Raw genomic sequence first — 14,844 nt, 5'->3', positions numbered from 1 at the left:
ATCTCTAAGTATTTAGACAAAAATCTTTGTGGGCTTTGAAATGCATTTAATACAAAATGTGTTGGAACCTATGCTTTGACTATCCTTAGGGATAGTCTTTGACTATCCTTAGGGATATCTATGCAGAGAATGAGAGGCATAGTGTCCAGAATTCTCAGATTCCATTGATTAAATATGGTAACCAACCAGCTGTGGAAGCAGGATGGATGAGGGCAAATCGTAGCTTTGTTTTTCGACTCTGAAGGCAGTACTTGTGAACAATAAAAGAATGATAAAATGACAAAATACTTAAATGTGATGATTAGTAATCACTTCCTCCTGATCATTTCTGTTCTTCTACCATTCACAGCCAATCACGTTATATATAACTAGCTAGTTAGGAATGCAAACATTAGTCTCACGTATGCCCTTCAATTTGATCTCTTATTTTCCTTTTTACTCTGCAGGTTTGAAAAACATCAGTTTTCAGTAATAACATCCATGACTTCTAGGTATAGATCAATAAAGAAATCTTTTCCTGTATTTCTAACAGCAGAGTGCAGTATTTTGCAAGGAAATGTGCCTTTGTGACTTAGTATATATTCATTTCTGTTAGTCTGTGTTGTTTTTTTTTTTTTTTGAGCTCTTATAACATAGTTCAATCAGACTGTGTGCAAAAACTCTTCCACTGTAAACTCTACATGAATTTTTTCTAAAAATTAAGTCAGAAATACAACATTGATCGAGTTCTGGATTTAGTGAGAACAAAAGCAAGGTGGATTTCAGGTGCGGAAGGACTGTCTCCTTCTACATGTCAGTGTCCACCCCAGAGCCACATTGGTGGCAGAAGATTTCCTTGTTGTGAGTCAGGAAGCCTTTCCCCACCAAGGAGACTGAGCACTTCCCACAGTTAAAGCATTCGCTGTGCCACTGGCGGTCTTGAAAGCAGATAAACTTGGTGTCTCTGAGACCTGTAAAGCAATTGGAGAAAAAGAGTAATCTATTCTTTCAACAAATAGATTGAGCGTTCTCTCAGGGACTCTTCTGGGAACTGGAGATACAGCAGTGAGCAAGGCCACGTAGAGGCAAGTAACCTAAGAAAGGAGGCTGCCCCCAGTGACCTGTGTCCATTTGGGAGAGTCACCCATGGACAAGTCCTTTCTATGAGACCCAGCCAGATTCTCAGTCAAATTTTTCCATAATCGACATAAGTAGGTAGAATCTGGGTATACAAAGCACATATTTTTGGAGACAGTTAAGGATTGCCTAAGACATAAGGAAACACAGGGTGGTGCCGTGAGAAGAGGGTATAGGCTTTGAAGTCAGACGTATCTAAGTATGAATATTTTTTGTCCTTCTTTGTGACCCTGTTTACTTAGAAGCAAAGTTAAGATAAAATAAATGTATACTTCCCAGCCTGTTATTTGATATTTTAATGACTTTTAGTTCTCTTCTCTTCCCTCTTTTTTCATGTTTCATTTTATTCAGGATAAAGTCCCATGGTCGTATTGTGGTGTGGGACACAATTCTCAAAAGCCCTAAATAGAGAATTCCATCTATCCTGTAGCTAGCCTATTGTGATGACCTCATTACCTTGCCCAGAGGTGACTTCAGCACAGGCTTGCAGCAAAGATCTGTGAATCTGATCCCTCTGGCCAATGAGGCCATGCTCCCCATTGATGGATTTCTAAGAGGTGCTTTGTCAGCCTCTATCACTTCAACTTGGGCCTCACTTGAGCCATAGGGTTCCTAAGAAAGGTGTGAGAATTTGAGTTTTCAGTGAGACTCATCTCTATATCCCAAATATGAGTCCAGCATACGGTTCAAGGAACTGATTTTGAGGAGTCGTAGAAAAGGAGAAAAGGTCTAAGGATTGGGAAGGGGTTGGGATGCCCTAGGCTTGAGTCTTTATTTGCCAATGATAATGAACTTTTGTTTTCATCCTGGAAACGTTTTTTGACGTCTTCACATAAATTTACTAGTTCAGGGATAAATTTACATCAAATTCTTGTACTTTTCTTGATTAAATTTATAGCTTATTTATAATGCTGTCATCACTACTTTCTAATAAGAGTAAATAATGTACCAATTAATTCCCTTAATATTCAGAACATTAATAAGCTGACTGCAAGAATAATGTTCTGTATATACATAAATCATCTCTTCATAAAACTAATTATTATACATCCAGCATTTTGATGCACATGAGGTTTTCTTGATTTTATTATTAGGCCTTGTACAGGTGGCAAATGTAAAAATAATTCTTTCTAGAATTTTACAAAGAAGAATAAAAAAGAAGCATCTGGTAGCAGGAATATAAGAAAGTCCTGACTCAACATGTGAGCTGATTGTAAAGTTTTTTGATTTTGGATATGTTTACTCCCTCAGGTCACAAGGGTCATTTGGAGTAAGAAAGTCAACAACAGGTCTCTGACACCTGTTTTATTTGGCTTCATTCATTCCTGAAAATTCTGTAGAATAAGAGCTAGCATTTGTTGAGAACTTGAAGATGAGCCAGTCACTGTTCTAAGCCCTTTACTTCATATAGCTCTCACCTCATCTTCATGGGGTAGGTATTACCATCAACCCAACTTTGCAGACAGAAATTGTTGGACAGAGAGGTTCAGACTCTTGGCCAAATCACCCAGATGCTAAGTGGCAGATCTGGGATTCAATCCTAGGCCGTCTGGTTTCAGAGCCTATGCTCCTAACTTCACCAAATTGTCTGAATTTTCTTTTTTAAAGAACATAACCAGGAACCTTAGCATCCCTTTCTGAAGAAATCAACATTTGAAACTCACTTTACTAAAAATAAACAGAAATAGAAGAAAGCAAAGATGTGATCTTGTTCAATTCCTCATTTTGCAAATAAGGCAAATGAGGACCTTGGAGGTGAGTTTGTACCCACGGGTCACACAGGAGTCAGGGGCAGAGGCAAGACCAAGGTCTTTTACTCCCTAGATCAGAGCTCTTCCTACTAGATCATGCTGCTTCGTTTATCCCAGAAAGTTTGCAAGGTAAATCCTATCTTAGAGGAGGAGAAAAAATTGTAATTACGTCTTGAGTTTGTTCCTTATAGATTTAGTTACTTTAAAATAGTGTTTTGAAAACATTCTAACATAGTTTCTTAGGATGACATATTGTTTGCATGAATGTACAACTTTCAGAAGATAAATATATGGTAGTATAGTTCCCTATGGTACATTAGTTCAAATAGTTCAATTTTAAAGAAGCACTACTACAGGGCCTATATACATTTAAGAATCAGATCAAAACATATTAAAGTGAGTTGGAAGTTTTTGCAGGCATTTAGTTTCTGGTGTCTCTCAATCACAGAGCTAAAAGAAGGTTAAGATAATGACCAAAAGACTGTCCTAAATTAAATGCATATCCTGCATGTGGATTACTTTGGGGACAAATCATTGGTTCCTGATCATCCCTATGCTTCATGTGGAACAATTTGGTTTTTCTGTCTGACCTAAAAAAAAAAAAAAAAAAGCTGTGCTCAGTGATTGACCTGTAACAACCCATCAGAAAAATCACATGAATCTGTGATGGGTCAGAAATGAAACTCATCAAGTTCAGGGCTTGTGTAGGCACTTTCAGATCAGTATTAGCCATTTGGGTCCCCAGAAAATTTTCAAACCATTTTGAGTTGTTTAATTTTCTCATTTCTTCACGGAACACCCCCCCCCCCGCCCCCAATTTTTTTTTCTGGCCAATTCAAGAAAAGTGTTGTAGAATAAATTGACTAAATCCATTGGGCAGTGATTGCAGATTCTACTAAGATTTTGCTGCTCCAGTTACTGTTGCATTTATGGAAGTCCCATTTCTAACTAAAACCAGTACAGATGGTGGCTTATTCTCTTGGCTTTAGGAGTCGCCAGATGTATAGCAGCAGGAGAGCAGAGTGGTTAAGAGCCCAAGATTTGGAGCCCTATAGTCTGGGATTGCCAACGTAAGCCCTTGAAAGGGCTGGAGAGGTGACAGAGCTGAGTGATAGAGACAAGGTGGAAGCAGCAAAGGGACCATGCCCTACATAACGGGCCAGCCACTCAGCTCCATATGACCGTGACCCGGCCGGGAATGTGAGGGTAGTCTGCTCACCCTGGGCAGGCTCTTTGTTTACTTTTAGGCTACAGAGACGGATTTTACATTAGTTGTTTACAAACAAGTGCAGGCCAAACAAACCATGCTTGCTGGCCAGATATAGCCCATAGGCCAGTGTGAGATTCTGAAAAACATGGTGCCTTCCTTGTACGGACAGACAGAACTATGTTCTGTTCATCCAGGAAACTCCCTCCCTTGCAAGTAAGTGAAAGCCTGTCAATCTGGGTTTGCAGCAAAACTCTTTATTTGAAGCTGAATAAATATTCAGTTTTACTTTGTGATATCTTTGAAGATAGAGGAGGAGGAAAAGGATAAAATAATCTTTAATTCTGTGTTATATAGACTGAGCTAAAAGTGAAATATGACCAAAGAGTAGTAGGAATGGAGAACAGAAGTATAGTTCTGCCATGTTATTTGGTGACCATACATTGCCTAAAAGGATAGCTGTTGGATTTCTCGGGTGTGATGAGCTCTTCAGTTCCTTTACTACAGGATTAGCATTTTAGAAATGTCTCTAAGGAAAATATAATGCTCTTTTTACCTTGAAAATCCATTTAACACAGATCAATTTACCATTTATGTTATTTTCAAATCATGTCATGTATATTTTGTTTCTTCAACAGAATGCTATCTTGTTTTTTTTTTAATCTCATCTATTCACAATTAAAACTTATTGTAGGGCTTCTCTGGTGGCGCAGTGGTTGAGAGTCCACCTGCCGATGCAGGGGACACGGGTTCGTGCCCCGGTCCGGGAAGATCCCACATGCCGTGGAGCAGCTGGGCCCGTGAGCCATGGCCGCTGAGCCTGCGCGTCTGGAGCTGTGCTCCGCAATGGGAGAGGCCACAACAGTGAGAGGCCCGCGTACCGCAAAAACAAAACAAACAAAAAACCCCAAAAAAAACTTACTGTAAGTGAATAGAAAGCAAAGAGAATAATACATTTGTTAGAAGCATCTTAAATTGAGGTTTAATTAATTCCTGACCTATGCTATCCTAATTATTATAGCTTCAGATTTTTGCACAGTACTTGCATTTAATTAAAACTTTTTCTGTTTTAAGGCCCTGTTACCCTTGTTTGGAATTCAGCAGCATTTTGTTTTATAAGTATCCCTTCCCCCACTCAACTCCTTAAAGTTCTGCTTCAGTTCAGGCCTCCTTGTGAAGGTCTTCTCCGCTCATCTTATCCTCCTTCTTCCCTGAATTATTACTTTATGTAGAGTCAGTACCATGAGGTTTAGTATTAATTACCCTCTACAGAGCATAGCTACCTTAATTACACTCTATACTTGCCTTGAGGGTTGTGCGTAATATTTATATTTATATATAGGTACCCATGTTTATTTCAAAAGGAAACATAAAGGAAAGATCATTCTTTTTTAAATTGCATTTCCTGAATTAACTACATAGCATTTACAGAGCCATAACTGTCTCATGGTAGGACCGTATTAAACTGAATAACTCACCAATAATAGGCTTGGTGCAGGTGGCACACTTTTTGGCATAAAGATGATTGTAGCAGTCCAAGCAGAATGCATAATCATCTCTGGACATAAAGTCTTCTTCACAGAGCTCTTTCCTACAGCCACTGCACAGAAAACACTCTTTATGCCATGGCTGGTCACAAAACATTATCCCACCTGAAGTAATCGCCTGGCAAATGATCACAAAAAAGACAATGACTGTGGAAGTTATTACAATTCAGACCTTTTGTGATTCTCTTCTGTGCCCACAAGTGGTACTTTGGGCTACTCTATCACATTGTGTCAGGATGTCTTTTCCCTGTGATTTTTTTGAATCTATATGAGAAACAGAAGGCTACAGGGATTAAATACGACTGGTGATAAATGTCCTAATTTTTCTCCTACAATGGAACAGAAAGGAAGCAGGATCATAATGAACTCAGGAAGATGAAAAAGAAATAGGCCCTTGATTCCTTTGCTCATCTTTCTCTTTCTTGTTGTTTTTCAAAGATCTGTTTTTAGAGCTAAGATATTTTATATGCTGTGTTATGTCCATGTATAACTTTTCAAGATCCTAAGGAAAAAAAAAAAAAAAAAGCTATTTTTCTTCCTGAATGCTTTATTCCGGCAGTAGTAACCCTGAAAGGAATTGATCAACATCATAATCTGCTAATAATGAATAATATTTCTGAGGTGTTTTTTCAGTCTTCAACCCTGTTCTTAACTTCTTCTAAACATTCTCGACATCCTGACACAGTAGGGACTATTATCTCTCTCCCTTTAGAGATGAGCAACTACTAAGAGTTGGAGTAGTTAAGTCACTTGCTAGGGTCACACAGAGCTAGCATTCAAACCTGCACAGCCTTATTCTGCAGCCCATGTGCTAACCATGAACACAGTACTGAGATTAGATTACTTTGCACTGATAAGCAGTTGACAAGTCTTTGTTGAATGAATGAACAAACACTAAGGGGAAAAATGTTTGGAAAGCAACTCCAGTATTGTATCTAGCACAGATGGGGTGCTCTGGGCAACTGTGTGAGTTTGCAGCATTAGGGCTCAAAGTGATAAGTGCTGGTTGTACATTGAACCTTAATGTGTGATATGCTAGGGTTTTGCAGAGATGCTTGTTATTCCTCCATAAGATTTATTTTCTAAACCAGTTTAATCTGGATTTTACTTTTTTAAAGGCTGAGATATCTTTATTTAAAAAGCAGATGGAAAAATATTAGACAACTTTTCTTGTGTAGCAATTTTTAAGTCATAGCATCTTTCAAATCCACGGCTCTTGAGGTCCTGGGTTGTCCGGGGAACCTGGTATATGCTCATGGAAATGTCTTATAATGACTGAAGCAATGTGATATCTGAGATGCCGCCTGTAATCTTTGTATACAAATTAAGTAGATATAGAAAAAGTAGTCTATTCTAAGCCATCCTATTGTGACATCTAAGTATCCTATAGCCATCCTATAGGATACTTGTCTCTCCTATAGGCTTTTGAAAAGATGATTCTAAAAATATTTTAAAATCTTACAATGACTGTCTTAAAAATTAAAGACACTTGATAGAAAGTTATTTTTCACAAAGGAGAAAAAGTATACTATTCTAAATAAGTAAATAGGAAACATAATGGTGTGTGTGAGCTAAAGCAATTTAAAATGCCCCCCCTACTGACTTCAAAGGCCTTACAGAAGGCACAGCAGAGTTCCAGATTCCTTTGATTCGTTTGGTCAAATGATTAGCAGGCAATGCTTAAAAGATTCAAAACTTGAAAACTGTATTCACAGCAAAATAAAACTTGATGTACCCTCCAAAGATTGTTTCATTAGGGAGAAGAAACTCTGGAACATTAAAAATTGTTTGCTTGTGATTATATTCTTTTGAAGAGGCAGACGGGCTAAGATGAAGTCTAATATCCAAGCGTGGTTTTCGCTACTGATGGATCCCAGGATTTAGAGCAAGTTTCTTCTCTGGCAAAGTGGAGGCAATAATGATTTTGCACCCAGTGGATGAAAGCTGGTGAATGACAGAATACTCTGTGTGAAACTTGAGGAGTTTGAATTCAGAGTACTACAGGTTGAGGTTACTTGCTTTTTGGTAGAAAACAGATTTTATTTTGTGAAACTAAAATGTATGAAAAAAGTTCGATGGGCCTGATGGTCAAGTAGTTTTTGCTTATTTTCTTTTGTTTTATATTCGGTCTTTGGCTTGGGTTGAAACAAATTGTTTTTCTTCAGCTTGGATCATCTTGATCCGAAACATTTATATCCAGCTTTACTTAAAGGACTTGTGGTTTTAAAAAATTAAATAGAAAATAATCTGGCATGTTGTGATCTGTCTACTACCCAATAGAATCATTTCATAAATTTTTCGGTGACTTCAAATCATGTCCTAACTATAGGGCAGGCTCCTCTAACCTGGGAAACGCCAGGGCTTTGGCCCCAGATAGTGCTCAGCTCTGATGATGTACTAGAGAAGTTCTCTTGACTCTTTATGGCATTGAAAGAAACTTTATACTGTGTGCCCAACAAATGATTTTAAGATGAGTCTCACGAGTGTCATTAATATTTTAGTGTTAAGTCCTTAAGAAACGTAGCCTAAAAATGGCCAACTTAGTTGTCCCGCAAAACAGTGAGATAAATCTATTTTATTTCCAGCATCCCTTTCTAAATGCATGTCATTGACTGATAATTTTTCGGAGCTTCATCTGTCACAGAGTCATAGGGTCTGACTGTTTCTTGTAAAGTCATTTTCTAAGTTGTTGGAAGTCTTCGGGTGTAAGATGGTTTTGTAGCATGTTACTTTCAACTGTAATTTTCAGCCATCATGACAGTGTAATTTAATAATTATAACATAGGGGTTGATTGATGCCTCTTCAAATGCAGTACCAGTATTTTAAGTATATATGGAAAATCGTTGAGTGTGTGTATGTTTGTACATGCATTTGTAGAAAGTGGCAATGACCATTCAGATGCAAGTATGCAAATGGTCTTAAGAGACCTGCCAGAGTAGCCTGTAGATCAAAAATGTTTAGAAGCCACTGGACTTATCCAATATGTTCTCATGATTCAAGCTTTCTCATCACAAGTTATAGGGTTATTTGAAACTTATGATGCCTCACAGGTCAAGAATTTCTTTGAGAACATCGATATGTATTTATGGAATACAGACAGACTTTATCAAGGTGATAGAGATGAATGACTTTCATGTAAAAGCTTAGAGGATACAAAAAGAATTGGACCATGTTTACTTGAAAAAAAAAAATGACTTTTTTTCCTATTGGAAAATGTGTTTTGAATGGGTGTCCAGGTTGAAAGGCCCTGCATGGAGCTCTGGAGCTGGAGGTGAAGGAAACCACTTGCAGTTCTTAAGTCATCTTTCTGTCTTTCTGTCTAATGAATTTCCCTAAAGATCTTGTCAGTCTCTTGAGTGTCACTCTCTTATCTATCCACTCTTTTTTTCTTTTTCTAACATCTTTATTGGGGTATAATTGCTTTACAATGGTGTGTTAGTTTCTGCTGTATAACAAAGTGAATCAGCTATACGTGTACATATATCCCCATATCCCCTCCCTCTTGAGCCTCCCTCCCACCCTCCCTATCCCACCCCTCTAGGTGGTCACAAAGCACCAAGCTGATCTCCTGTGCTATGCGGCTGCTTCCCACTAGCTATCTATTTTACATTTGGTAGTGTGTATATGTCCATGCCACTCTATCTCTTTGTCCCAGCTTACCCTTCCCCCTCCCTGTGTCCTCAAGTCCATTCTCTGTCTGCGTTTTTATTCCTGTCCTGCCCCTAGGTTCATCAGAACCATTTTTTTTTTAGATTCCATATATATGTGTTAGCATACAGTATTCGTTTTTCTTTTTCTGACTTACTTCACTCTGTATGACAGACTCTGTGTCCATCCACCTCACTACAAATAACTCAATTTCGTTTCTTTTTATGACTGAGTAATATTCCATTGTATATATGTGCCACATCTTTATCCATTCATCTGTTGATGGACACTTAGGTTGGTTCCATGTCATGGCTATTGTAAATAGTGCTGCAATGAACATTGGGGTGCATGTCTCTTTTTGAACTATGGTTTTCTCAAGGTATATGCCTGCCTGGTAGTGGGATTGCTGGGTCATATGGTAGTTCTGTTTTTTATCTACTCTTTAGAAATATAAAAGCTTCAAGCTTAGAAGACATTTATATTGCTTGGACATGATGTGAGGAGTGAAATATCCTGTTTAAATTGGTTCCCTTAGTCACTCTGTGAGACAAATCCATATCTCTCTGAAATTAAATGGATCAAAAATTTTCTAAGAAATATTTTGTATTCAAAGAGAGACATGGGCCCTCTACCAGAACATGTGAAATCTTGCCTGAACAGCTGTGAATGGAACTGGAATATCAAATCACTTAAGCCTTTGGAACATTAAATTCATGTTCTGGGTGGAATTTTATGGTGATAAAAATAGATGGGCCTCCTCACTGTGACAGGTAGTGCTTTCGAACATGTTGGAATTCAAAATTAACATGAATGTGCAAAGATGGATATAACGTGATAGTATCAGTTCATTGCAAACATATAATGCCGCTGCAAAGCGATGGTTTGGAAGATTTCACAAGCTTCATCCTCTTTAGATATTTACCTCCTTAAAAAAGCTGCAGTAGTGAGCAAACTCCATCTCAAAACACGGCACACAATAATTGCCACTCTCTGTGGAAATCAAAGGTTTAGCTCCTATTGGCTGTCGGCAATGCTCGCACACAAGGCAGGTTTCATGCCAGTAGTTTCCCTTAAATTTCATTTTCCGGGAACCTGTACCCCCAAAGTAAGAACCTGTTAGTACAAATCAAGCATAATTGTTCTTTTAAGCAGTAATATGTCAAATTACTTAAAATATATACTAAAGGTGAAAAAAGCAATCATCCATATAGAAAAAATAGCGTTTACCGGTTTCCAAAACATTTATCTGAAAAAAGAGGTCAATAAATAGAGTTCAGCCTACGATGATGGGGAATCACTCTTTCGCTGGAAACTCTTGTGCTGTTTCACAATTTTGAGATGGGAAAGTACTATAAATGTAGACTCTGAAAGGCTGCACGTGCTTCAGATAAACTGGGACATAATAAGCATTACAGGGATGTTAGGAATGCCCAAGGCACAAACTCCTGAGATTGATGTTGTGTAGTTATGGTCTCTTAGAAAATCTTTGAACCTATAATAAGAAAATGAGAGAGAATTGTTCGTATGCTGCTGTCCATAGGGATTGAGAAGAGGATCAAAACAGAGAATTAGTACTTGCCTAAAGGTGTAACAATTTACTTGGATCCTTGTTTTCCCTGAGAGAAAATAAAGATGACTGACCTTCACACCAGTTTGTGTTGAGCTACAAAATGATGATTGGTCCCATTGTCCTATGATGGATTATGTTTTCTGATGCTATTGGTTCTGCCTAGGACAGGGTGTTTAGTGCATTGTTAGTATAATTTATTGGTATAGATTTTATCTTTATTCCATGGCTCAGTTTCTGGTTCAAAATGTTTCTATGAATTAGGTTTATGAAAAAACACAAAAGACAGTACTTTGCCCACTGGAGACAGAAAGAATAATCTTTTCATGTCTAAAGTACACTAAGTGAGATAAAGAGATAGCAGAAAGATGTCTTTCTGCAAAGCAGGGTTTTGTATAGTATAGTCCCCCCCTTTATCTGTGAGGGATACCTCCCACGACCCCCAGTGGACGTGTGACACTGCAAACAATACCGAACCCTATATATATATATAAATATATACTATGTTTTTTCCCCATACATACAGAGCTATGTTAAAGTTTATTTATAAATTAGGCATTGCAAGAGATTAACAATAACATAATAAAATAGAACAGTTATAACAGTATACTGTAATAAAAGTTATGTGAATGTGGTCTCTCTCTCAAAATATCTTATTGTACAAGTTTACTGCCTTTTCCATCTTAACCAAGCACCTATCATGCTCTGTGGCCGTAACTTTTGCAGTTGGAGGTGCAAAACTAGCACGAATTTCTTTTTCCTCCTTCACAATTTCATGGATGGAAAATTTGTTCTTACATTAGATCTTAGCAACCTCAGCATACAATTTCTTTCCTTATTAAGTTGAGAACTTCCTTTTCATTTAAAGGAAGAACTTTATGGCTTTTCTTTGGCATACCTGAATGGCCAGCATCACTACTCTTGCACTTTGAGGCCATTATTAACTAAAATAAGGGTTTCTTGAACACAAGCACTGCAGTACAGCAACAGTCTGATCTGATAACTGAGATGGTTATTAAGTGACTACTGGCCAGGATGCTCTGGACAAAGAGATGATTCACGTCATGGGCAGGATGGAGGGTTATTTCATCACGCTACTTAGAAGAGCACACAGTTTAAAACTTAAGAAACTTTTACTAGTGGAATTTTACACTTAATATTTTCAGACTTAATATTTTTGGCCTCGGGTAATTTTTGTTTGTTTGTTTGCGGTACGCGGGCCTCTCACTGTTGTGGCCTCTCCCGTTGCGGGGCACAGGCTCCGGACGCGCAGGCCCAGCGGCCATGGCTCACGGGCCCAGCCGCTCCGTGGCATGTGGGATCTTCCCGGACCGGGGCACGAATCCGTGTCCCCTGCATCGGCAGGCGGACTCTCAACCACTGCACCACCAGGAAAGCCCTAGCCTTGGGCAGTTTTAACCATGGAAAGTGAAACCGTGGATAAGGGGGGACTAATGTACTACACTCTTACTGTGCTTGGGTTTAATTCAAAGCATTGCAGGTTCAGTTATAGACCAGAAGTGCCTTGTGATCTTACCAGGCATGATGGTCTTCTTACACTGGAAGCACTGGGAGGAGCACTCGTTAGAATAGTACTTGGAGCACGGCAGGCACTCATCCTTGGCAGCAGAAGGCTTTTCCACCAAAGACTGATTGCATTTGTCGTAAGTGAAGCATCCTTCATGCCAGTGATGACCTTTGTAACAAAGATCCTTTGAGACAGTAAGTAAAAGTTAATTAAGTATGTTTGTGACAAAACAGGCCATTTTGTAAAACAATACTAAACACTCCTGGGACTCTGGTGCCAGTAGGTGGTGCTGGTAGCTTGAGGGCATGTTGTTATTGATACTGTTACCCATAGAGAGGAGACTCTCTGGGGCAATTAAGAACTAGAGCCTGGGGCTTCCTTGGTTGGTCACAAAAGACAGATGGAAAATAAGTGTACTCTCCTGTTTCTTCAAATTTCCTCTACCTTCCTTTTATAAACTATAAGAAAAGATTTTCATGGAATGATTTTTATTTTTAGGTTGTAACATCCTATTGCTGTTTGAGATTTACCTGAACAAAATCTCAACACTAGTTAACTAAAACAAAGACCTCCCCGGCTCCCCCCCAAAAAAGGAGAAAAAAAATAATAATAACGTGCATTCTGGGAGGAATGGGTGTGTGTGTGAGACGTATCAGCGCACAGTGGTTTAATGAAGATGAGGCTAATGTGAAGTGAGAAGATACAGGTTTTTGAATCTTTACGGCTCCAGTTATTTGTATAGTTATTCACTTATACTCTTATCATTCTAGAAATAACATTTCAGCTGTGTAACTTTGGGCAAATAACTTCTGTAATCTTCAGCATCCCGAACTATCTCCCAAGATCATTGTAAGGATTAAAGTGTATCTTACATGTCACAGTGCTGAGCATAGTGCCTGGAACTTGATTGATGATAGCTTTGAAAATCCTTATATCTAGTAGCAGAGCATTAGAGTATTAACAGTCAACACTCAAGAAAAACAGGCATTCCAAAGCACTTGTCTGCTGTTCTTATGCAATAATTCTGGGAACTGAGGTAAGGCCTACCTTGGAATCTGATTCGATTGGTTCTTTGCACTCCTCACAATAGTTAGCAGAGGTACGATCATAACAAGTAACACGGTGTGGGTTGTGATCCTCTAGTACATACTTCCCAAGAAGTGATGCCGTGCAGTGTTGACAGTCAAATTGAGCAGTTGTCATTTTGGCTTAATCCTATGAATAAAAAAATAATTTACATATATAAAGGCAAAATTTTTTGATAAGGTAAATTATAAAGCCTCAATACAACATGAGTCAAGCACTTGAATAGATTTATATTTTCTTATATGAACACCCACCAATTTAGGAAATATGCTGTAGTCATGGTGACACTTGGAGTGATTTAGAAGAGGCTACTCTCCCATCTTGGCAGTTCCTGTGTGTTTTACTAGCAAAATGCATTAAACCAGCAGCCAGAGTGTGGAAAAAACATCTTGTATTCCTCATTCACTAATGTGGAATTCAATGAGAATGTAATATGTGTTGAAATAGGATGGTTTCACCTCAAGGGTATAAATAAATATGAACTGTTGATGGAGCTTTCACTAACTGTCATCACTTACTGTCTTGTTGGAGAGTGCTGGAGGTGGAGTTCCATGGGGATAACAAGAGTCTTATTTTTGCTCTAACTGAAATAGAAATTACTGATCAAGTACATTGTCATTTTCCCTGCCATCCTTTTATTTCCCAATTCTTTGTCGGGTACCTAGTGAGGGTTCTGCACATTAGTCCTAAGGTCTTCCTGTACCATAGACTCTCCCTTGGGATGTCCTCCTTACCTGTGGCTTCAACCTCCCTAAATATACTGTTGACTTAAATCTCTAGCTTTAGCCTGTTCTTCATTTGCGTCCTGGACATCTCCACTTAAATGCCCCACACTTAGCTGGTCAAATAAAACTCCTCAGCAGTGAGGATTCAGTCCAAGTGTTAGGTCTTTGGGACTGCCACTGAGCAGTTTTCCAGATGTGGACATGCAGTTAAAACCATCAGAGGTAGAAAAGAGCTATCGGATTCTTCAGGTTTTAGGGCTAAACTAACATGTACACAGAAGGAAGAATAACAGCAGCATTTTATAGAATGAAAAACATAAAGCCAAGGTCAGGATAAGAATTCTAGTTATTTTGTAAATTAAAAAACAAAACACGTGGATTTCAAAAGGGTTTAATTAGGCATTGAACACAAGTTTTTCATTGTCACCAAAAATAGTACCACTGATTTTCTTGGAAAATAAATATATTGGGAACTATGAATATTTTCTAATTCTCCACACCAGAAATTTGTTTTTTTAATTTTAGCAAAATCAGAAAATCTATTGATTATTGGGATGATTTTTACAACATTTTTCATGCCAGTTTTTATTTACTACATTCAAATTGCATTCTCACATATTTTGCCACCTTTTATTTTAATGATGAAGTTTCCAGCCAGTGTCTTGCTG

General features: G+C 38.3%; 1 protein-coding gene across 1 annotated transcript; it reads right to left on the bottom strand.

The window, feature by feature from the left end:
* Positions 1-786: 786 nt before the first annotated feature.
* Positions 787-13,568, bottom strand: FHL5 (four and a half LIM domains 5). The gene is made up of 5 exons (XM_030882794.2): positions 13,413-13,568; positions 12,375-12,549; positions 10,193-10,362; positions 5,553-5,739; positions 787-950 (listed from the first exon to the last, which is right to left on the bottom strand). The coding sequence occupies exons 1-5, from the start codon at positions 13,566-13,568 to the stop codon at positions 787-789; spliced, it is 852 nt and encodes a 283-aa protein (XP_030738654.1).
* Between the last annotated feature and the right edge of the window lie 1,276 nt (positions 13,569-14,844).

The sequence above is a fragment of the Globicephala melas genome, chromosome 14 (assembly GCF_963455315.2).
Source record: "Globicephala melas chromosome 14, mGloMel1.2, whole genome shotgun sequence".
Lineage (NCBI taxonomy): Eukaryota > Metazoa > Chordata > Mammalia > Artiodactyla > Delphinidae > Globicephala > Globicephala melas.
This window is presented reverse-complemented; position numbering and strand designations above follow the sequence as displayed.